The sequence below is a fragment of the Alexandromys fortis genome, unplaced genomic scaffold, assembly GCF_014885135.2.
Source record: "Alexandromys fortis isolate MF-2015 unplaced genomic scaffold, M_Fortis_MF-2015_v1.1 scaffold_134, whole genome shotgun sequence".
Lineage (NCBI taxonomy): Eukaryota > Metazoa > Chordata > Mammalia > Rodentia > Cricetidae > Alexandromys > Alexandromys fortis.
In genome coordinates this window covers 4,140,052-4,164,235 of record NW_026068007.1, presented here as the reverse complement: position 1 = coordinate 4,164,235, position 24,184 = coordinate 4,140,052, and the positions used below count along the sequence as shown (strand labels likewise).

The following is a 24,184-nucleotide window of genomic DNA, read 5'->3' as shown; positions in this document are numbered from 1 at the left end:
TTTCTGCCTCATAAGAAGAGGGCAGGTTGGGCAGTGGTGGCGCACGCCTTTAATCCCAGCGCTCAGGAGGTAGAGGCAGGTGAATCTCTTTGAGTCTAAAGTCAGAGTCTCCGGTCAGCCAGGATTGTTACACAGAGAGAAACTCTGTCTCTGGGGGGCGGGGAAGAGGCAACCAGGGCAACTCCTGTACATCCTTGTTCATTTCCTTCCCACTGGGCAGGTTCAGAACACCGACATTTGAGCCCCCAATAAGAAACTGGGCAGAAAGAGCACAGCCTTTCCATCTCAGAGCCCCGAGACATCTTTGTTCATTCCACTGTAGGACTGTGACCTTGTATCCCATGGGTCATCCTATGACCCCCGCTTCTACAGGGAAGGATTTCTTGGACACTAGTCAGAATGCAGCGTGTACAATTATATTGTCTAGTTTGTGCAAACGACAGTCCCCTTAACTGGCTGCCATTGGCACACTTGTCCTGTAGGCAAAATTTGCTTCAGACACCAACCACTTCCCTTTTCAACCCTCCCAATATTCAAAACCTCTAGGCCCTCACTTCCCTTCCCATGGCCTCCTGGCAACTGGTTCTCAATGTCTGTCAACCTCTGCATGAGAGGGCCTCCAAGTGGGAGGACTCCCATTGCACAAGACTTGCTCTCTGGACCTCAGCGATTTTAAGGAAAGGAAGGGTTCATAGTGGCAGTTAGGCCTGTAGAGTTATCACCAGATCTGGGAACTGGGCATGTTTCTTTGCTTTGGTAAAGGTAAAATGGGGGTGAAAGTCATTTCTTTATGGGTGTAATGTAATGAGGAAATGAGCCCCCCTCACCTAGCAAACAGAACTCTCTACAGTTAATAAAATGACAGTACCCATTTCCCCCCAAAGAGTTCAAGACAGGGTCTTACAAAGACCAGGCTATCCCCAAACTCACAATGTAGTCAAAGATGATCTTGATCTCCTGATTTTCCTACTCCAACTTCCTGAGTGCTGAGATTGTAGGCACGCACCAGCAAGCCTGACTTATCAGATGCCAGGGCTTGGGCATGCTGGACAAACACGGTGCCAACTGAGTTCTGTCCTTAGGTCCTGTGCTTTGAATATTTTGAGAAAAGAACTTTGTAGTCTGGGCTAGCCTGAAACTCACCATTAGCCAAGGCTAGCTTCAAGCTTACCATACTGTTTAACCTCCCGAGTGCCAGGATTACAGGAGCATGCCTGGTTGGCATCTTAGCCCCCAGCACAGTCCTGGTGCAGTAGGAGTTCGTAAGTTGGTGCAAAGACAGGGACAGATGCCCAGATGGATCCTTCTCTCCTGGAAAGGGACCCGAGATGACTGTCACCTCCTGACTGGAACTCTACTGAGACTCAGTTTCCCTCTTTCTCCCTCCTACTGAATATCCCCGCCACCCAACCCCACACCCATCAAAAGATCCTGGAGAGAAAGCTTGCTTGTTTCTTTTTGCTAACTGTTTGCAGAACCAATTGTATGACCACGACTGTCATCACTTCAAGCCGCCGGTCTACGCTACACGCATCAAAACTCATTCCGACTAGAGAGTTCTAGGTTACAAAAGCAGATTGCCTCTTGCACCTGTCTTTAAGTCTTTGCCCTCCAGTTCAACAGAGACACGGAAGTGCTGCGTGGTTGTGAGTGATTATGACAGATACACGAGAGTCCCAGGAGACAGAGCAATTAAATAGTGCTCAGAGTAACTGTGCTAGGGACCATTTTGCTTGAGAACTGACTGGGGACGGATGGCTGCAGGGCAGGAGCTGTGCAGGCCTGAGGGAGGGGAGGTGGAAGAGGTGTGTCCGTCCTTCGCAGTTCTGTGTCCCCTCAGTTTTTAGGAGGGGCTGATGACTTTTGCCTGTACCTTATGGTGTTTTCTCCCTGTCTAACTTTCTGGATGATCGGGCTCTGTCTTCCATCCCTAGCCTGACTCCTTTCCCAACAGCTACTGGAGACATCGAGTTCCCCTGTGATAGCTGGGACAGGGGGGCTTGGGCTACAAGCGTGTCCTGGTGAATTGGGATTGTAGCAAGAATTTTAGGTCAACAGCTGGGGCTTCAGCAGCCCCAACAGGTAAGCCCCTACTGCCTGTCCCAACATGCTAGTTAAAGAGACGAGGAATGGGGAAAGCAGAGACCAGAGGCTTAACTAGTGTGCACTGAGAAGAGGGACAGATAAAGGGGTCCAGGGACCCCCAAGCTCGGGGTACTGACATGAATTTTAGGTTTAAATAAAGGAAGAGTTGGAGCAAGGAGGAAGAGGTGTCCATAATTAGGCTGTCCTGGTCAAGGTGTGGTCCCCTGTTTCAGCTCCAGACTGCAGGGTCATTCTAAGAGGTGACTACATCTTTTAATCACTGTCGTCACCGAAGGGGACAGTCTGGTGTTTATTAGACAACTTTCCCTAGGGCGAGTCTCTTCATTCTGTTCTCACTGCAGAGGTGGCCTGTGCTGTCTTAGGAAGCCTGGTTGATCACTGTGGGACCAAGTGAGGCTCAGTGTTTTGGGGAAAAAGAGCTTCTAAGGCTTGTGGCAGGGGTGTCATTTGGCTTTTTCTTTTGGTAGCTATGCCTGCTTAAAATAGTGTCCTCCAGCAGGGACCTGTTCCGTCTGTAGGGCTCTGACAACACCAGGCTTAGGGCCTGTAAGAGGTCTAGGGAGATGTTTCCTGCACCCCTATGAGACACTTCCAAACCATGCAGCCTGCAGGCCAGAATTTTTCTGAGGGTGTGCAGCCTGCCCAGACGTGCTGGGTCACAAGGCTTCAGCGTCTTGTTTGAGGCAAAGTTTCTGTGTCTCTGCTACTCCCAGGGCTTTTCAGAAGAAGGAGGGGCCAGGACCGGCCCTGAGAATGACTCCCTCACCTCTTTCCCCTCTTCTTTCAACCTGTATGCGTGTGTGGGAGGGGTTCATGTTCCGCTTCCCCCTCCTTCCCCACTGTGTATGGCTGCCACCTTCTTCCTGCTGTTTGCACAAGGCTCCCAGAGCAGCCTCTGAGGCCGAAGAGAAAAAAAATGCCAGCCTGTGCAGCCACGATCCTCATGGTTACCAAAGCTGAAGGAGCTCCCAGAGGCAGTTTATACCCACTCCAAGTTCCACAGGTTCCTTGCTTCCCTGGACTCCTGCTCTCAGTCTGGAAACCTGTGTCTATCTCCGTCCCAAGAAAACAGCAGGGACAATCACAGGACAGAGTCAGCACAGCAAGGGGAACTCAGTGTGGTCTGTTCCAGGGTGTGAGCTGGCTGCTTCTAGCCAGGCTTCTGGGAACTTGTCTCAGGGCTGGAGTTTAGAGTTCAGGGTTCAGCCATTCAGAATCTTTCAGAGGACACTCGTTCAGGTCCCAGGTCAGGCAGCTCACAAGCACCTGTCAACGCCGGCTCTAGACGGACATGACGCCTCTGGCCTCCTCTAGTACCCTCTCTTGTGTATACATGCTCCCACCTTTGGGGGGTGGGAGATGAACCTGTCTAGTCTCATTGTCTCTTGTATTTATTCTGTGATTTGTGGTCACATTGCTGTACCTTCGGTCCCCAAAATAGGACTGTAGGTCTTTCCAGGCAACCCTCCCCTTTTGCCTGTATTGTTTTTCTTCCTGCTGGCAAGGAGGCCAAGGCAGGTAGCTTTTCAGTCATGCAGCTACTCAACAAGTTTTTACTAAGCCTTCACCAATAATCAGGGACCATGGTTAGTCCTTGGAATCTTGGTGGTCATGCGGAGTCTTTTGGGGTTTGTATGTGCATGTGTGTGTTTGCACGTGCGTGTGTGTTGTTGTGGCTTATTTTGTTTTCTGTTTTGACAAGAGCTTGCTATGTAAGCAGCCAGTCTACCTCCCAACTCCAGGCAATTCTTCGGCCTCAGCCTTCTGAGTGCTGAGATTACAAGTGTGCATCAGTGGGTCTGGCTGGGTAAATGTTCTTAAATGCTAGGAAGCATCTGTGCGAGGGAGCCTAATAAGTCAAGGGCTGCTTCCTGAGGAAGCAAGGATTTAGCAGAGAACTGGAGGAGAAGGAAGAGGAGTGAATCCCGTGACAGGGCAGGGATAGCTGCGGCAAAGACTCACTGATGGCATCCAGCAAGGTGCGTGGTTGATTACACAGCTGGAGGAAAACAGACTGGAGAAGCGGGAGCAGAAAATGATCTCATCTGGAGGTCCGGCTCTGCCACATCCATGGCTCAGCCTGTTGATTTTGCCTTCACCCTGTCCCAGATCCGTCCACTTGTCTCTGTCTCCAGCACCAGTGACCTGGATTGACCCAGCCCAAGCCCAGTCCCCCAGAGGGCACTTAGCTGCCTCTTTCCCTGGCTTCCAGACAGCAGCACCCCTGGCTGTTTGTCTTCCTGTCCCCTGGAGAGATCCCTTCTATCTCTTTTGTAAGAGACCCCCTCCCCTTGCCTAAAACCAGAGACTGCATCCCAAACTCATTCCAGGTCAAGTTTACGACCTCTAACTTCCTCTCTGGCAATCCAGCGATTCTGTCCACACTGCGGTTTCAACTCTGGGTTAAGCAAGGGTGACCTACAACCTTTACTACTCAGCCCTCCCCTCTGACCCCTTGCTATTCACTTAACATGTCGACTTTATAGTCACAAGACTTATATCCAATGCCAAACTTATGACTGGCTCTTTCCCTCCACTCAGAGAGCTCTTCCAGAGTCCCTGTCCGTGCACGGCCCACAAGGAACCTGGAAGAGCCTGATACCTTCTTCTCAGTCACTTCCTGAGTTCTGGCACTTTCTAAATGTCCCCCAAATCCACTTTCTGTTCTCGCTTACTCAGCCGCAGCAGCTCACACCTGACCACTGACTCCTGTTTGATGACCCCACAGCTTCTTGTCTCACGCCTCCTGCCCGACTCACCCTTCTCTGTGGGTCAGCTGAGCTCTGTGAGCCACACATGGGTGTCCGCCATATTCTCATATCTGCATTTCTCAGCCCTCCTAAGATGCAGGAAGATAAACCCCCACACCCTTTCTTCCATAGCAAGGTCTTATGTAGCTCAGGCTAGCCTCAATGTATAGCCAAGGATGACCTTAGACTTTTGATCCTCCTGTTTCTACCTCCAAGACACAAGGATTAAAGGAATATGCCATCACCCCCTACTTGAGGAAGATAATTTTTTTTCCCTTGGGACAGAGCCTCACTGTGTATCCCTGGCTGGCCTGGAAGTCATTGTGTAGTCCAGGCTGACCCGGAACTCACAGAGATTACATTCCTCTGCCTCCTAAATGCTGGGATTAAAGATGTATACCACGGTGCCTGGCTAAGATGATGATTTTTAAGAGGCCTAAAAGATGCATCAAGGTCTCACACAGCCCTTCTTTTTCTGTGGCATTGATGTGTTCTGTGGGATTTGTGGAGCACTGGTCCCTTGTTTGAACTTGGGAATCTTGGTAGAGCCGGTGCCATCATCTCTCAAAGGGAGTGCAATTCTGCAGATGGCTGATCTTGTGTATTTCACGATTCTTTTTATTTTTTTTCTTCGATGTTGGCTCTTAATAGCTTCCCTTGAAATCTGTCCCCTCCCACCCAAAGGAGCCTGAGTACCTCTGTGTTCTCCTCAAAAGCTGCCTGCTACTGTGGTCTGTGGGAAGAACGGACCTTGTTTAAGATCCTCTTTGCCCATTTCCCTATCAGGTTTAGACTGTGACCCAGAATGCTTCCAGAGAAAGTCCCTTTTTGTTTCTCCTCAGATTTCTTTGTCTTCCATTGTAGCCATGGAAATAAGGAAGCCTTCTCTTGCCGGGGAATTCGTCTGGCTGTGGACTGGTTCAGGGACAGAGGACACACCTACATCAAAGTTTTTGTCCCGTCCTGGAGGAAAGAACCATCGAGATCTGATACCCCTATCAGAGGTATGCCGCACGCTGTCCTGTGGTAGCGTCAGCCCCCGTGGTGGTCAGCTACCTGTTTAGTACTGGCTAATGGTCTTTCTCCCTGCACCGAAAGTTCCTGACTGTGAACACCCAGCATCCTAGCTCCCAGCCCTTCCTCGGAGCAGCAATGTCATGAAAACCTGTAGAGCATACAAGCTGCAACTCTTACTTCCTCATTTGTAGACAGGCACATTGCTTATCATTTCTTGTGAATGATTTATAGTGTAAAACAGTTGTGTCTTACAAGATTTAGCCCTCTGAAGGTCAAATCCACACTTCATACCTAATAGGCTCTCATGGAGACAGTCATTCTGTCAGGTAATATTTACTGTTTGTCGAATACCTCTTGAATAATTTCAGCTAAAGAAATGGAAATGGAGACCCAGAAATTATTTTTAGTGTTTTTGTTTTCTTTCAGTGCTGGGGGGGGTGTGTCAAACTAGAGTTTTGCCCATGTTAGATGAGCACAATACTACCAGGTTACAGTCCCAGACATATCTTATTTAATTTGTTTTATTTATGTGTAACATACGCATTGTGTTTATGCGCGCACGCATGCACGCCCTCAGAAGCTTGAAGATGCTGAATTACTCGAGCTGGAGATACTAATGATTTTGAGGCACCCGTAACTTACTGTGGTCCTCTGTAAGTACAGCCCGTGTGTTTAACCATTGAGCTGTTATTCTGATTCCCAACCCCATTTTCTTTTTTTAGTTGGAAATATTTTTCATGAAATAAATTTTGATCATGTTTCTTCTCCCCTAAATCCTCTCAGATCCTCCCTGCCTCCCTACCTACCCAACTTTCTATTCTTTCTCTCTTTCAAAAAAAGTCAAAACAGCTGGCGGTGGTGGCGAAGGGCTTTAATCTCAGCACTCAGGAGGCAGAGGCAGGAGGATCTCTGTAAATCCAAGGCCAGCCTGGTCTAAAATGTGAGATCCAGGACATCCAGAACTGTTACATAGAAAAACCCATCTTGAAAAACAAAAACAAAACAACCCGAAAAGAAAGAAAAAACAAAAAACAAAAAAAACAAAGAGAAAAAAAAAGACCAAAAAAAGGGAAAGAAGCAGCAACCCACATATACAAAAATGTAAATCAAAACAAACAAGCAAAATACCAATAACATAACAAAGAGCCCAAACAAAGCATAATTAAACAAAAAGCCCACAAAAATACCACTGTGTTTATTTTGCCATTAGTCAACCATTCCTGGACGTGGGTCTTGCCCTGAGGTGTCTGTTGGGGAAACTGATTTTCCTCTTCCAGCTGCTATCATTGGCAGATAACTTCCTGGCTGGGGGTGGGAGCCTGTGTCCTCTTCCCCGTCTCAGTCCTGGGACAGGTAGCATCTGGCTTGAACCTGTGGGTCTTGGGTGTGCTGCCGTGGTCTGGTCTCCATGAGTTCATACAGGCACCGGTCCTGTTGTGCCTGGAAGACAGGTTTCCTCTTGGAATCTTTGTACGTCTTCAGCCTCGACCCCGGGAACTTGGGGAGGAGTTCGATGAAGACATCCCACTTCAGACTGAGTGCTCTGAAGTCTAACTTTCCGCTCTTGGTCCAGCTGAGGGTCTCTGTTAATTCCCATCTTTTTTTTTTTAGTATATAAATCCTTTTTATTTAAAATAAGAATTTAGTGAAACAAAGAATAATTTGTACATATGTATGAGGGCCTTAAAATGAAATAGCCTCTATAGAAAGGTCACTTAACTCCAATCTCACCATCACTGTCTGAGTCCCCTCAAAGTTATCTTCCTCTACTTATATCAAGAACAAAGAATGCTTGTATATAAAAGTGATGCCATCGGCTACTCTGTTCACTGTCTTCAGAATGTGCTACTGTCTTCAGAATCTGCTAGTGAATGCATAGACTTAATTCCCATCTTCTGCAAGAAGAAGATCCTCTTGTGCAACCTGCGTGGTGACCCGATCTAGGAGCACAGCAATGTCTCATTGGAAGCCATTTACCACTGTGTTCCCTTAGCAGAATAGTCTCAGGCTTCCCCGTAGGCCCACGACCTGTCTGTCTAATTGGAGCTTCTTCTCCGCTTCGGCAGTGTCTCCCAGAGTGGCCCTTAAATCCCATCAGAGAGTGGCTGGCTACTTCCATGAAGTTGTGCCTCTGTTGTTTCCACTTACAGGCAGGTCACTGGTGTAGGTTGTAGGGCTTGTAGCTGGGGGACATTAAGAATACTTTCTAGGGTCGGGCGGTGGTGGCACACACCTTTAATCTCAACACCCGGGAGGCAGAGGTGAGTTTGAGGCCAGCCTGATCTACAGAGCGAATTCCAGGACAGCCAGGACTACACAGAGAAACCCTGTCTCAAAAAAACCAAACCAAACCAAAACAACAACAACAAAAGAATACCTTCTAGTATCATGAATGCTAGTCAGTAGAGGAGAAGCTTCCGGTTAGGCGCCAGCCCCATCTCTCCTGTTTGATGGCACAAATAAGTAGCATCTTCAGCAGGAGAGCGGCACCATCAATTTATGGAGAGAACCAATAGCCTTGGCGATGACCTCCGGTGTTTGGGGGTTTCCAAAGGGCCCTTCAGCCAATGACTCAACAAAATAAAAACAAAAACTCCCGGCACTGGGGATTTTACTTGGTGGCATAAGATGTCTAGTTGGGGCATTGCTATTATTTGGTGACTCCAATTAGATTCCATTTATGTCTGTGTGTATTTTAGGAAGCTTCTCAGCAGTATGTTTTTCTATGGTTTTTCAAGTGACCTTTCGTCTTAGCTGCTGCTCTCCATATTCCTCCTTTACCCTTCTCTCCCGTCCCCCACATACTTAATCCTCCTAGTTTCCCTTTTGTGTCTTCATAAAAATATACCCTGCTTCCTCCTCCTTGGCCAGTCCTCTTCTCCTTGCTAGCCCCTTACTGGATACAGAACCTCGGTGATTACTAGCATGCATATCGAAAGCTTAAAAGCTAACATCCACATATAAGAGAAAACACAGACGGTTTGTCTTTCTGGGTCTGGGTTACCTCACACAGGATAATTTTTTTTCTAGCTCTTCCCATTTACCTGCAGATTTTATAATTTTATTTTTCTTAACAGATGAATAATATTTTATTGAGTAAATGTACCACGTTTTCTTTATCTATTCTTCATCGGTTCAGTGGTTTTCAACCTGTGGGTTGCTACCCTTTCGGAGGTGGGGGGAAATCGGGCAACCCTTTCATAGGGGCCACATATCAGGTATCTTGTATATCAGATATTTACAACACAATTCATATCAGTAGCAAAATTGCAGCTACGAAGTAGCAACAAAATAATTTTATGGTTGGAGGTCGCAGTGTTAGGAAGGCTGAGAACCACTGCGTCAGCTGATGGTCTATAGGCTGTTTCCAATTTCTGGCTATTATGAACAGAGCATCAACAAACATGGTTGAGCATGTGTCTCTGTAGTAGGATGTAGAGTCCTTTGGGTAGACGCCCAAGAGTGGTATGCCTGGATTTTGAGGTATATCTATTCCCATCTTCCTGAAGAACTACCACAAGAATTTTCATAGTGACTGTACAAGTTGACACTCCCACCAGCAATGGATGAGTATTCTCTTGACCCCACATCCTCACCAGCATGAGCTGTCATTTATTTTGTTGATGCTGGCCATTCTTGAGAGTGTAAGATCAAATCTGAAAGTGGTTTCGATTTTCATTTCCCTGTTGACTGAAAATGTTTAACATTTCAAGTGTTTCTCAGCCATTTGAGTTTCATCTTCTGAGAAGATGTTCTGTACCCCATTTTTAAATTGGGTTGTTTTCTTGTTGTTCAATTTTTTTCTTAGTTCTTTATATATTTTAGATACTAACCCTCTACTGAATGTGTATTTAGTAAAGATCTTTTTCTATGCGATGGGATGCCACTTTGTTCTAATGATGGTGTCCTTTACTGTGCAAAGATTCTCAGTTTCATGAGGTCCCATTTATTAATTGTTGATCTTGGTGCTGTGCTAATGGTAGTCTCTTCAGAAGGTCTTTTCCTATGCCAATGAATTCAAGGTTATTCTCCACTTTTTCTTCTATCAGATTCAGAGTATCTGGCCTTATATTGAGGTCCTCAATCCATTTGGAGTTGAATTTTATGCAAAGTAATAAGTATGGATCTATTTGGATTCGTGTACACACAGCCATCCAGTTTGGCCAGCACCATAAGTTTCATCCAGTGTGTATGTCTCTGGCTTCTTTGTCAAAAATCAAGTGTGCATAGGAGTGTGGATTTACCTGTCTCCTTAATGCTGTTCCAATGATCAATGTGTCTCTTTTCATTGACAATACCATGGTTTTTGTTGTTCTTATTTTATTACAATAGCTCTGTAGTACAATTTGAGATTGGGGATAGTGATGTCTCTCTAGCAGTTTTTTTTTTTTTTTTTATTATTCAGGGTTGTTTAAGCTACCCCTGGGGTTTTTGTGTTTCCAAACTTATCCTTTTAATTTCCATGAAGAATTGTCTTGAGATTTTGATGATCATTTTTTACACTATTAATCCTACTGATCCATAAACATGAGATCTTTCTATGTTTTCTTTAATTTCTTTCTTAAACATCTAAACGTTTTTATTATACATTTTTTTTTACTTGTTCAGCTAGTTACCCCAAGATTTTTTTTGAGGCTGTTATAAAAGGCTATTGTTTCCCTGATTTCTTTATTTGTCTGTCATTTGTATACAGGAAGACTAATGACTTCTTTTGCTAATTTTGTAACCTGCTACTTTGCTAAAGATGTTTAACAACTGTAGAAAATTTCCTGGTGGGATTTTTATGGTCATTTTTGTACAAAATCGTATCACCTGCAAACAAAGATACTTTAATTTCTTCCTTTCCTATGTGCATCCCACTGATCTCCTTCCGGTTTGTTATTGCTCTAGCTAGGACTTCAGATACTATACTGAATAGGCATGGAGAAGGTGGACTCCCTTTTCTTATTCCTGATTTTAGTGAAAACGCTTTGAGTTTGTTTCATAGAAACAACTAGGCAATGACCATTCTGTTTCTATTTTGCAGAATAATTTGAGGAGTATTAGTGTTAATTATTCTTTGAAGGTCTGAAATAGTTCTGTGCTGTGTCCATTTAGCCCTGGGCTTTTTTTTTTTTTAAGTTTGGAGACTTTAAAATGCTGTTTCTATTTCACTTGACTAGTGGGTGTGTTTAAATTGCATGTTGGATCTTGATTTACCTTTGATAGGCAATGTATACCAAGAAATCCATCCATTTCTCTCTGGTTTTCCAGCCTGGTGGAGTACAGGTTTTTAAAGCACATCCTTACATGAATTGCTTTTGTGTCTGTGCAACGTCTCCACTTCCATCTCTACCTTTATTAATTTGGGTCTTCTCTCTGTGGCTTTTAGTTAGTTTGACTCAGAGTTTGTCAATATGGTTGATTTTCTCAAAGAATCAGGTCTCCATTTCATTGATTCTTTGTATTTTTGTGGTTTGTTTCTACTTCATTGATTTCAGTCCCAGGTTTATTTCTTGTCATTTATTCTTTTTGTGTATTATTTTTTTCTGGTTGTTCTAGAGCTTTCAGGTGTGCCACTAAGTTACTAATATGAGGTATCTCCAGGTTTTTTGTTTGTTTGTTTGATTTTTGTTTTTGTTTTTCCTTCCTTCCTTCTTTCCTTCCTTCCTTCCTTCCTTCCTTCCTTCCTTCCTTCCTTCCTTCCTCTCTCTCTCTCTCTCTCTCTCTCTCTCTCTCTCTCTCTCTTTCTTTCTTTCTTTCTTTCTCTTTCTTTCTTTCTTTTTGAGACAGGTTTCCTTTGAGTAACAGTCCTAGCTGTCCTGGAACTAGCTCTTGTAGACCAGGCTGGCCTCGAACTCACAGAGATCTGCCTGTCTTTGCCTCCCGAGAGCTGGGATTAAAGGCGTTCACCACCACCGCCCAGCTTCTTTTATTTTGTTTTATGTAGGAACTTAGTCTATGAACTTGCCTTCTGGAACTGCTTTCATTGTGTCCCATAGGTTTGGGTGGGCTGTGTTTTCATTTTCATTCAATTTCTGTCTTGACCCAGTTTTCACAGGAGTAAGTTACTCAGTTTCCATGAGTTTGTGTACTTTCTGCTATTTCTGTTTTTTTGATGTCCAATTTCAATCTGTAGTGGTCAGATAAGATATAGGGTGTTATTTCAGTTTTCTTGTATCTGATGAGACTTTCTTTGTGTTCTAGTATATGACTAATTTTGGAGAACATTTTATGAGTGATGAAAAGAAAATACATTCCTTAGTGTTCCGGTGAAATGTTCTGTAGATATCTTCTAGGTTTATTTATTTGTGATACTATTTAACACTTTAGTTTTATTAGGATGGCCTATCTGTTGTCAAGTGTAGGGTATTGAAGCTACTCACCATCACTGTGAGGGTCAATCTGTGATTGGAGCTATAGTAGTCTTTCTTTTATAAACTTGGGAGCCCTGAGTTTAATGACTAAATGTTTAGAATAGCAATTTCCTCTTGATAGATTTTCCTTTAACGAATATGTAGTATCCTGCTTATCTATTCTGGTAATTTTTGGTTTGAATTTTATTTTGTCAGATATTAAAATGACTGCACCAGCTAGCTTCTTGGGTCCATTTGCTTAGAATACCTTTTCCCATCCTTTTTCCCAGGGATAATGGCTATCCTTGATGTTTCTTAGATATAGCAGAAATATGGATCTTGTTTTTTCTAATCTGCTTGTATTGGTGAATTGAGCCCATTAATATTGAGAGGTATCAATGAGCAATGCTTATTAGTTCTTTTTATTTTATTGTTGTTATTGTGTGTTTCCTCCCCTTTTATTAGCATTTTTGGTATTATTTATTCCTTGTATCTTCTTGGGTATGGACAACCTTCTCTTTGAGTGAACTTTTTTTTTCTTCTATAGATCTAGATTGGTAGATAGAAATTGCTTTAAATTGTATGTAATCTTAAAATGTTTTTCTTTCTTAGTCAATTGTGATTGATAATTTTGCAGAGTATAGTGGTCTAGGAGGCCGTCTGTGGTCTCGTAGAGTTTGCAGAACAGCTGCCCAGGTCTTTCTGGCTTTCAGAATCTCCACTGAAAAGTCAGAGCCAGAGCCACTGAGGCGCACATCAAGAGGTGGAGTTCCCAGGCAGTGAAGGTGTGGGAAGAGGGACTCCTGTCTCCAGGCGACTACAGAATCAGTAGTGATTCCGGAGAGACCATAGTGGAGGACAGGAAGGACAGTGAAAACTGCCCACTTGCATTCCAGCCCCGTGTGCCACTGGGGGTCCCTGGTACAAAATGTTTCTCTGTGTTGGTACTGACACAGAGGAGTGGAGAGGAGCTGGAAGGGAAGGCTGAGAGGGTCAGTGAGAAAGACCTGATGGGACCCTGGGTCTGCACCAGGAGAAGAGTCTCTAGGGAATGGAGGTGGGGGGGCTCCCGAGAGTGACCAGGTGAAATGGCTCCAGCCCCATTTTCATTCTTAACATAGTTGATATTCTAAGCTACAATTAGTCTAGTCAGACGCTGTGAGGGAGATAAACAGTTGTTGTTGTTTACAACAACAACAACAACACACACACACACACACACACACACACACACACACGAGTGCACGTATACACGCATGCACTCATGCCAGGCTTAGCTGCGAGCGTCTTTATCCACTGAGCCTCTCACCAGAGTCAGTCTGATCAGACAAACGCCAATTTAAGTGCCGCGGGTTTCTCTCCTAGAACGAGGGTTTTTCCCGGGCATTCATTCAGTTTTCCTCCCACATCTTGAAGCAGACAGGAAGTAAGGCCGCTGGGCCCACACACTCCAACGGGAGGACAACGAGGGCTTTCTTCCCAGAGAACAGCACATTGGGGCCGTTCTCCTGGCTAGCCATGCCTTCCTCTTTTTCTCAGAGACAGCGGTGGGATGAGAAGAGGCCCGGGCCCAGCAATAGCTCTTTGCCTCTGCCTGGAACATTTTGCTGCCTCCAGGGAGAGCTGTTTCCACCTCTGCTTGGTCTTCCAGGCATTTGCTGGGCTGCGACTCCCTCCACACTGTAGAGTCAGTACGGTTTTCTCTGATTTCCGTCTTCAAGGGTTGTCCTCTGACCTCTATATATTTATCTGTAATGACAGAGTCCTGCTATATGGCCCTAGCTGGCCAGGAACTCACTTTATAGCCTAAAACCATGGTGATTCTCCTGCCTCAGTCTCCCAGTGCTGTGTGTGCCAACATACTTGGCTTAGGATTTTAAAATAAACCACAGCCAGGCGGTGGTGGCGCATGCCTTTAATCCCAGCACTCGGGAGGCAGAGGCAGGCGGATCTCTGTGAGTTCGAGGCCAGCCTGGTCTACAAGAGCTAGTTCCAGGACAGGCTCCAAAGTCACAGAGAAACCTTGTCTCAAAAAACAAAACAAAACAAAAATAAAATAAACCACAAAGGGACAGTCAGTCCTGTGCAGAGTAATGAATAAAATTGGGCACGTTGGGAGCTTTGGCTCAGAAGCAGATAGCAGTGCCACAAAAACAAAACGAAACAAAACAAAACAACAACAACAACAACAACAAAACCCAAAAACCAACTAACCAACCAGCCAAACAAGCAAACAAACAAAAACAGAACTGAGAGAACAGAGGGAAGAGTCTGGACTGTAGCAGGATCTACCTTCTTAAACGTCTGACCTGCCTGCTTCTCCTTCCAGGGCTAAGGGCAGGCATTGCAGGCCTATTTTATGGGGTGATGGGGCTGAACCCCAGGCTTCTTGTATCACAGGGAGACACTTGGCCAGACCGGTCACATCCTCAGCCCTATCTCTTACATTTTGCTGCTGAAGGGGTTCATCTCCAAATGAATGAAGCAAGGACAAGAACCTACAGAAAGATGAGCTATTTCATAAATAAGCCTTTCTTAAAGATTTATTTTAAAGTATGCACATATGTATGTCTGTGTGAGTGTGTCAGATCCTCTGGAACTAGCGTTAAAGACAGCTGTGAGCTGCCATGCGGGTGCTGGGATTGAACGAGGGTCCTCTGGGAGAGCAGCCAGGGCTCTTAACCTCTGAGCCATTTCTCCAGGACCACAAATAAACCTTTTATAGAAGAAAACTGTAAATGGGCAGTAAGAATAGGCAAAGATGCTCAATTCCTTTAATAACCAGAAATAAATGCAAAATAAACCCCTCCAAGGGACTATGTTATACCTGGCAAGCCCCAAAATATTTTAGAGAGCTATCTCCCAGGGTGTTCCCCGGATGTACATGCCAGAGACTCACTTGGTGACAGTAGCCAACGTGGGCACAGCCAGACTATGTCACCATACGGTAACCGGGCAAAGAAACTGGTAAATGAGTGTGGGTAGGGACAGTTCGTTGGGTAAAGTCCGAGGCAGAGCCTCTCTGAAAATGATCCTCCTCTGTGTACTTGTGAAAATAAAAGCAAGGAGACGGTCAACACTGTTTTATGACACATTATCTCAAGGGGAAGTGAGGTGAGGCTTTTGGACTGGGATGGGCAGCAGGGACTTTCCAGGCATGGCGCACCTCATTCTCGAAGTTCACCGAGTTCGGCAAGTAGTTTAGGTGTACTATGCACTTTTGCCCAACTGTGTTGTTTGAGGCAGGGGCTCATGTAACCCCGCACTCCTTGCCCCTCTGCTTCTACTTCCCAATGCCGGGATTATAGGCATTAAAGAGCCTTGGTGGTGCAGGCGATAATCCCAACACTCAGGAGGCAGAAAGGGGAGGATTGTGAAGTTGAGACCTGTCCTAGACTTTATAGGATAAAACTGACTAGACGGTAATAGTCCCTTCAAACCTGCCCAGGTCTGATTGTCTGCAGCCGGTACGGAGGCAGATGCTTTGGGGGCGTTCCTGGGTTGGGAAGCGCGCCCTTCTATAGAGCCCCGACTCAAGTCTCCACCTGTGGCCTCAGAGCAGCACGTGCTGGAAGAGCTGGAGCGGCAAGCTGTGTTGGTGTACACCCCGTCCCGCAAGGTCAACGGCAAGCGAGTCGTGTGCTACGACGACCGCTACATTGTGAAGGTGGCCTACGAGAAGGATGGCATCATCGTCTCCAACGACAACTACCGGGACCTGCAGAGCGAAAACCCGGAGTGGAAATGGTTCATCGAGCAGCGACTGCTCATGTTCTCCTTTGTGAACGACAGGTAAGGGATTGAAGCCTGCTTGCCGGAACCAGGCCCCTTCAGGCCAGGGGCCATCTCTGTCCCTCATATCCCCTCTATTCTGTGACTGAACTGACTCCCTGCGAGGCTGTCCAGCAGGTGGGCCAGTGTGTTCAGCACACCACAAACTCCATTTTCTGTCCAAGTAAAATCCATAAGATAGTCATCATGAAAGGCGGGGCTGAGGAAACAACTCAGTGGTCAAGGGCACTGCAGCTCTCACAGAGAACCCAGGTTTGAATCCCAGCACCGACGTGGTGGCTCGCAGACATCCATAACTGCAGTTCTAGGGGATCTGATGCCCATTTTTGGATCCCATAGGTACCAGGCATACATGTGGCACACACACACACACACACACACATACACACACTCACACACAGATAGATAGAGAGACAAAACACCCATATACATAAAACAAAAATAAATCTAAAAATTGAAATTAGAAAAAAGCTATCATGGAAGGGGGATTTCAACATTTTGTATTTCCTTTTAAGTTTTTGTCTTTTTAAAAATGCTGACTGGGGCTGGGAAGATGACTCAGGGGTTAAGAACACTTGCTGCTTTTCCAGTAGACTAGAGTTCAGTTCCTAGCACCCATCTCGAACAGCTCACAACCGTCTATAACTCGGGCTCCAGGGAACCCAGTATCCTGGCTTCCAAACGCACCTACACTCGCATATATAGACTTACATGCAGACATATATACCTACACATGATTAAAAATAATACAAATAAACTTTAAAGAATACTGATCGAGACACTCTTCTACATCCCAGGCTGGCTTCAAACTCAAGTAGTGAAGGATCACCTTGAACTTCTGGTCCTCCTGCCTCCATCTTCCGAGTATCACAATTACAGACGTAGGCACCATGCCCAGTTTATTCCATGCTGAGGATCGAACCAATGCAGGGCTTCTATCCTACACGTAGATTCTACCATCTGGACTACAGCCCCAGCTCTCCTAGGCGACAGTCCATCAACTCTTGCTCTGGGACCTCTGACTGGCTTTCTGGCACGTGGTTTGAGCAAACTCTCTGACTCCATAATAACCCAGATTGCCCACCGAGTTGCCATGTTCCCAGCATGCTTGGCACATGGGAGACACACACTTACTACTGACACGGAGGTGGAGGAGTCCATGAAGGAATGAACGCATCACTATGGGCCAGGCAAAGGGCAGAGGCTGACCCCAAAGGCCGAGAGAGGTGGTGCAGGGCAGGGGAAGAGCTAAGGCTTTGGACCATGCACAGTGGTTTCCTCAGAGGCCCTGCTGAAGTGGTGTGATGATTACAGAAAACTGTATCCTAAAAGGAGTTGCAGTTATTCCAGGGGACAGGTCTGGACATGCCTCCACCCTGCACTGCCACCTGATCCTGAACCCAAGAAGAGATGCCCTTTTGAGTCTCAGGACAGATGCTTCAACAACTGCCCTGCAGTAACCCCCACGGTCTTTCCCATCTCATGGGTTTCCTCTGTTCAGCTTTGGTCTAGATGAATCTGTCAAGCTAGAAATCCTCGCTGTGGGTTGACAGGTCATGGCTGCCTCTGGCCCGGTGACAACCAGAGGCCCTGGCCAAGTCCTTCTAATGCTTGGCCCTCTCTGCTAAGGGGGTGGAGGGTCAGGTCAGAAGGCAGGGCCTGACTGCCTGTGAGTGAGGGCGCTTGCCTCAGTGCCCTGGGTATGTCCACAGGGCCCTCTTGGCACAACTCTTTGCTCCCAAGAGAGGGGGGGGGGAGGTAATGCCTTTGAGAACTTTTAATAACTGCAGTGGGCAGCTCCTCAGATTCTTGGCCAGATCCCAACTCTGAGAAGAAGCCAGCTGTGTGGCTGGAGCTGAGCCCTGGAGTCCGCACTGGGTCAGGGATCACTCAGCTCTCTGCAGGGTGGGACTCGCTCAACTTGTGGGCGATAGCGATGGCAAAGACAGACCTTCTCCCTTTTTAACCCTCCCCTAGAACTTTTGTATGAATGGAAAGGGGCTCCTAGGAACAAAAAGATTGATAGGAAATACAGGATCTTAGTAAATGGAAGGATTTTTGGTTTTTATTTACTTACTTTCAGAAGCATTTTGTTTTTGTGGTGCTGGACCCAAGGCTTTGTGCATATACTTGGCAAGTACCCTATCAAAGGTCCCCCTTTTGTAAATTTGATTGAGTTAGGGTCTCACTAAGTTACTCAGGCTGGCTTGAACTTGAGATCCTCCTGCTTCAGCCTCCCCGAGAGTGGGGTTACAGTGACTAATGCCCAGCTTTTGCCGCATTTCTTTTTCTGCCCCAAACATCTGGAACACCCATCCACTTCTGTGATGAGGCTCTTTGCCAGAGAGGAGGAGCAGGCAGGAGCCAGACGGGCATCAGAGGACCATGTGTGCCGAGGCAGGACAACCCCAGAAGCTGAGGCCAAGCACAGAGGTTCCTTCATATCCAGAATTTGCAAAGGGCAGGGCTGAGCCTGGCAGAGGTGCTGTGTGCAGAGGTCTGTGCCTCATTCGGCTTACCTGCTGGTGTTTTAGATGGTCAATATGGACCCTTCATTTGCATATGCCAGAGTTGAGAGGCCTGGTGTAAGGCGAGTGGGTGGAAGGGGTTTCTTGGTCTGTTGCTTTGATAAAATACCCTGCCTGATAAAAACAACTTACGGGCATATTTTGATTCCTGGGTTACAACCCTTCATAGTGAGCAAGTCACAGCGGCAGGAACCTGAGGCAGCTTCTGCAGTCGAGGAGCAGAGCCGTGACTGCATAGGCTCAGTCCACCTTGTCCTCTCTTTATACAGTCGAGGATCCCAGCTTAGGGAATGGCGCTGCCTACAAGGGGTACATCTTCCCACCTCATTTAGCCTGATAGAGATACCCTCTCACAGGCATGCCCAGGGGCCATCCCCCGGGTTATTATCATCAAACTGACAGTTCAGATGAACATCACAAGACCTAAGCCTCCAAGGTGTCCACACAGTTCCCAAGCCTCCTGGGAACTGTCTGTTTAGGAATGAACTTTGTTAGGCTTTTGTGAGGTGGGAAGTCCTAGCGGTTAAGCTTTTCTCATCCTGCATAAAAAACACCTAGGAAGTTGTTAATATTTAGATTCCTAAAACACAACAACGGCAACACACACTCCAATTCTCCCTAACGGGGCAGTGCAAAGCTTCGGACTGCATTTATGTAAGGAGCTCTGAGGTGATTCTGAACCTGCTGCCAGTACCACACTGGGAGGGCTGGTGTGAAGGGAGGGTTGTTGCTGTGGTACGTGAATCTTTTTGAGGACATGGTCCACACCATCTGGTATTCTCTGGAAGGCTAAGGCCTCCTCTCCGGAGCCCCCACATAGGTTCCAGTGGTCAGGAAGTCCCATTCACTCTTGAAGTGACCGCTCTACGGTTATTTTTCAGGTTCATGCCTCCTGATGACCCCCTGGGCCGTCGTGGACCAACCCTGAGCAATTTCCTAAGCAAGAAGCCAAGGCCCCCAGAGCCATCCTGGCAGCACTGTCCCTATGGTGGGTAGCAGCCAGGCGTTGTGTGTTTGTCTTGGAATTGGTACAGATTGCATAGGGGTACAGTGGGAAGCCCTAGCCTGGAGGACAGCAACTTGGGTTCCTGCCCAAGCAAGCTCTGCCTTCAACCAGTTACCTGCCCCTGGTGAGAAGCCTAGCATTTCTGGATGGTAGCTTGCCAACAGCTCTAAGGATGAACGGATAGCCATGAAGGCTGGAGGTAGAGCCACACTTGCAGGGGGAGGGGCAGACCATGCGTGCCCCAGCTCTTGTTCTCAGCCCTTCCCATCCTGCCCCCTCCACCTCCAACCTCACCAACTTGGTCCATGCTATCGGTCCAGAGTTGAGGGTTTCATCCTAGCGGTCTACCTAGTTCTTTGATTAACTTGCTTTGTTAAGTTATTTTAAGGCTCCTGGCCTTTGTGCTTAAAGAAGTTCATTAAGACGCGGGTGACATTCGAAATCACTTCTCGTTAGAATTAACGCAACTGTCCTTCAGGCTGGCCCAGAGTGTCAAGGTTCACTCTGTGAAGTGTTGGGTTTTAAATGGTCAATTATTTGGTCGTTTGTTCACCCCGGTTAGAACAGGTATAGAGAGAAGGCAATGGTTAGGCAGGGTTGGATGTGGCCATTAGTGAAAACAGGCATTGCTGGAGACATGATCTTGTACCATCAGCATCTCTATTGCGGGCTCCATCACGAAGGTCAGCCTTGTCTCTGGGGCAGAGGAGACTGAGGGTGACCTGACTCTTTTGGCTTCAGACTCTGCTTAAAGGAAGTGCCTGGATGGAGACTTACTCTGCTGGCCTTGGGGGTTCTGGAACTCTGAGCACGCTCTCCTATCCATCCTAGAACCCTTGCCACCTGGGTCACCTTCCAAATCTGTGGTCTTTTCACGGAGCGGAAGGCAGGGGAGGCAGCGGCCTGGGGAAGGGTATTTGGCCAGGTATTGGAAGCCTCTGCTCATCCCAGGTCTCATCTCGCGCCCTCTCTACCCTGCATCCCTTCTAGGCAAGAAATGCACCTATGGGGTCAAGTGCAGATTCTACCATCCGGAGAGGCCACACCACGCGCAACTGCCTGTGGCCGACGAACTCCGCGCCAAGACGCGGACTTGGCCGGGCGGTGGCGCCGAGGAGCAGCGGCCACTGAGCGTCCGGAGCAGCCCCGCTGCAGCCAGGCCGCTTCTCCGGGAGCCCAGTGCACACAGCCTCCCACCGCCACCGCAGCCCGCGACCCTGGCCTCCCTGAGCAGGAGCCTCTCGCGGCTGACCTTCAGCGAAACCCCGACTAGCGGCGGCGTCGCGTCCAGGACGCTTGAGCCCGACTGGATGCCCACGTCCTGGGCCTTGACAACTCCTCGCGCAGGCAGCACTGCCACACCAAGGTCGCCGGGTCTGCCATGCCTCCGGACTCCGAACAGAGCGCTCTCCTCGGGTGATTCTGGGTCCCCAAACTGCCCTCAGGTCCAACCGCCAGATCGACGCCTTTCCAGGGACATGCACAGTGATTTGCCTCCCCAGCGCAGACCTCTGGAAGATCCATGGACCCTCTTGCCCAGCTCCTACCTTTATCTGGGTCACTCGGCCTGGGCCGAGTCTGCTTGGGGTGAGGACACCTTTAGAGAACCTTCGGGATCCGCGCAGCCAGCAGTCAATGGTGGGGGAGCACGCACTGCTTTCTGCAGTGTCTTCCCAGCTGATCAAGAGGATCGGGGGATGGCCTCGGATTCTGCCCTCTCCGATCTGGCTCTGCTCACCCTCCGGCAGAGATCCCAAGGGCCTGGTGAGAGGTTGGGGGACCCTTAAGGGACAGGTTCACAACACTGCAAAGAGTCTTGACTTGCAACTTGAATTGTGGGATACAAGACGGTTGCCAACCTGGATCTAAGTCACTGTTTTTGGACCCCGTCAGCAGGAGACTTCCTTCTCATCCTCGGTGGTGGATACCCATGGGGATCTCGGTGTTGCTCCCTGGGCCTGCTGAGTGGACAGACGATTTCTGATATGTTCAGAACACATCCGTGTCTGGCTCTGAGTGCCAACCACGAAATGTTTCAGTGGGCCATCACCGCAAATCAAAAAGGACGCCCAGTTAATCGAGCTGAGTTTGATCCAAACTCTTGCTGTGTAAGAGCGTGTGTGTCTGTGTGTGTGTGTGTTTAAGACTCTAGGAAGCCATGAGAATGTGGGTCCTGGTTGAAAGTTTGAAAAAGACTCATAGACAATCGTGACTTTTGTGGTATCAAATAATGTTTAAAAATGTATTCATGTGATATGGGAAGGAAGGGGTTGATGCCTGGGGTTTTCATACCACCATTGGTAAGCTCACTCATAAGGGAACCCAGGCTTCTGTACATTTTTACTGTGGGGGCTGTGAGGTGTTGTGAGTGTCCCAACAGTACTTGATTCTAAGGGTCTTTTCACCTGTCTTTTGCGCCATTTGTACATGCAATAACACACACACACACACACACACACACACAGCCTTGCTCAAGAATCAGACTGTTTCGTTTGCTTGTTTTTCAAGATAGGGCTTCTCTGCATAGCCCTGGTTGTCTAAGAACTCACTTTGTCTATCAGACTCTGCCTCCTGAGTGCTGGGATCAAAGGCGTGCGCCACCACACACGGCTCGTTTTTTTTAAGTCAGCCTTCCATTGTGGTGAATCTACAAAGCAAACTTGTAAATCACATATTTCGGAATTAAGAGTTCAGTCTACCTGCCACTCCAACAACACAGCAGCCTCCAGCAGTAGTGGCACAGAGTTGGGTTCTGGTGGAGGTTATCGTAACTTTTATTTGGCTGCGTCTTCTACACAACTCTGGCTCTGAGTTTCGGGGAGACGAAACTCATCCATTTGCAGGGGACACGAGAGGAGACAGCGATGCGGGGCATGGACCCAGCATTCTTAGGGATCCCGGCCTCTCTAGGCAGCACCCACATATTCCGGTTACAAGGGTAGCCTGCCAGGTTGTTCATGCTATTTCAGCTTGCCAGGGAGATTAGGAAGAGCCTGCCAATGGAATATGTCTGCCAATGCTTCCGAGTCCCTGCAGTGTGGTTGGTGCACTGGGGAATTGCCACTTTTTAAAGAGGTCGCCTTGTTGTGGGCACAGCAAAGATACGCCTCATGGAGAATGCTGTTGCGGGGTTTATGGTAAACACGACTCCTTGGTACCAGGGCAGCCATGCGGCTTCCTGCAAGGTCTCCCTCTATTAAAACCACATTCTTAGCATGGCTTCTTGTAGATCTGTTCCTCGCCCCTTTTCAAAGCTGACTCTGCTCTCAAGTGATACTTTTGACTTTTGAGGCCCTTGTCCTGAAGAGGGTCTACTCTTTCTAGGTCATCTAGACTTTTTCTCCGTGTGTGTGTGTGTGCGCGCGCGCATGTGTGCGCATGTGTATTTCCTTTCCACAAGACAGGTTCACCAGTGTTAGAGCCGCTGTTCGGTTCCCGGGCCCTGTTTCCTGCTGCTTATCAATGCAAATTTACAGTTGGAAATATTTACCTGCTTCCTCTGAGGACAACTTCTGAGTTTTAGTAGACTGTAAAGCTATTTTGTTTGGTTGACTGTGGTTAAAACAGGTACAAGGGGAGAAAAAAGTGTGTGTGGGGGGAACCCCAACACAAGTATTTGGAAATTTTCCGAAGTCTTAGTATGTCTTTGCGACACAAATACACAGGTGAGACGCACACAAGGACCGTCCCTAATTGCATAGCTGTTATCACGCTCCAGAAATAAACTCCTTCGCCACACCTGGACTCTACTGTCAACTGTACATTCGTTTCTCTGGTCAGCTCCTCTCTCCTCCACTTCTTTTTTTTTTTTTTTTTTTAAATTCAAGTTGAACAGGATGGGCGAGAAGTCTTGGATAATGTCCAGCTTTGACAGTTGCCATCCAGTGTTCTCCCTCCCTTGGGGGAAGATGTGAGGGCCAGAGCCCACCTTTTCCCCAGGAGTAGCTAGAACCACACAAGCAGATGCCTTCACCAGTTGAGGGGCAGGCGGTTCCCACGACCACAGGCTGCCCATCAGTTTGCTGGACCCCGATCTCCATTCGAGATCCACGGCAGAGTCTCCGGTGCTTGGCTTTTTCTGTTCAGCCCAAAAGCAGAGGGAGTTTCCAGTATCTCCCTACAGAGAGGCCCAGGCTGCACTTTCCCCTGGAGGCTCCATCTGGAGGGAGATTTGAGGTCAAATCACAGAATTTAAGTGTTGAGTAGGAGAAAAAAGGAAAGCTGCTGCTTTTGGCTTTGTTCTAAATAAAGTGAATCCCAGCTCTGGTTTGATGTAAAGTCAGATGGAGCACAGTAAAACAGCTGTTGTCTGCCATGGGTGGTTTGGATGAGGTCACAAGGACTGGCGTCCTCCGGGAGAAAAGTCTCCTATGGGGGTGGAAGGAAAGGAGATCTTAGGGAGGGGAAAGTATGTTGAAGAATAAGGAAGATACCAGAAGAGGGCAGGGGATTTAGGGAGTTGGAGAGTTCACTGGCATCACAAATCCCACCACAAGGGGCTGCAAGGAGCCAGCATCAGGTATGTAATTTGTGGGGTCTTGTGCACAATAAAAATATAGGGTCTCTTGTTCTAAAGGACCATGAATTTCAAAATGCTGACAACATAGCATTAAGCCAAGCACATAGATTCCTCTAAGTCCAGGGCCCTGT

General features: G+C 47.4%; 1 protein-coding gene across 4 annotated transcripts in view; it reads left to right on the top strand.

The window, feature by feature from the left end:
* Zc3h12d (zinc finger CCCH-type containing 12D) overlaps nucleotides 1-23,595 on the top strand; it is a 37,495-nt gene extending 13,900 nt beyond the window's left edge. For 2 of the 4 annotated variants that reach the window (XM_050161652.1, XM_050161653.1), the window contains exons 3-6: nucleotides 5,721-5,860; nucleotides 15,766-16,000; nucleotides 19,410-19,516; nucleotides 20,525-23,594. In XM_050161652.1, coding sequence (XP_050017609.1) covers nucleotides 5,721-5,860; nucleotides 15,766-16,000; nucleotides 19,410-19,516; nucleotides 20,525-21,321 — 1,279 coding nt within the window. In that variant the 3' untranslated portion in view covers nucleotides 21,322-23,594. Of the gene's footprint in view, nucleotides 1-5,720; nucleotides 5,861-15,765; nucleotides 16,001-19,409; nucleotides 19,517-20,524 lie in introns of all 4 variants that reach the window. The other 2 variants (XM_050161654.1, XM_050161655.1) reach the window with 2 other exon arrangements.
* Nucleotides 23,596-24,184: the final 589 nt, after the last annotated feature.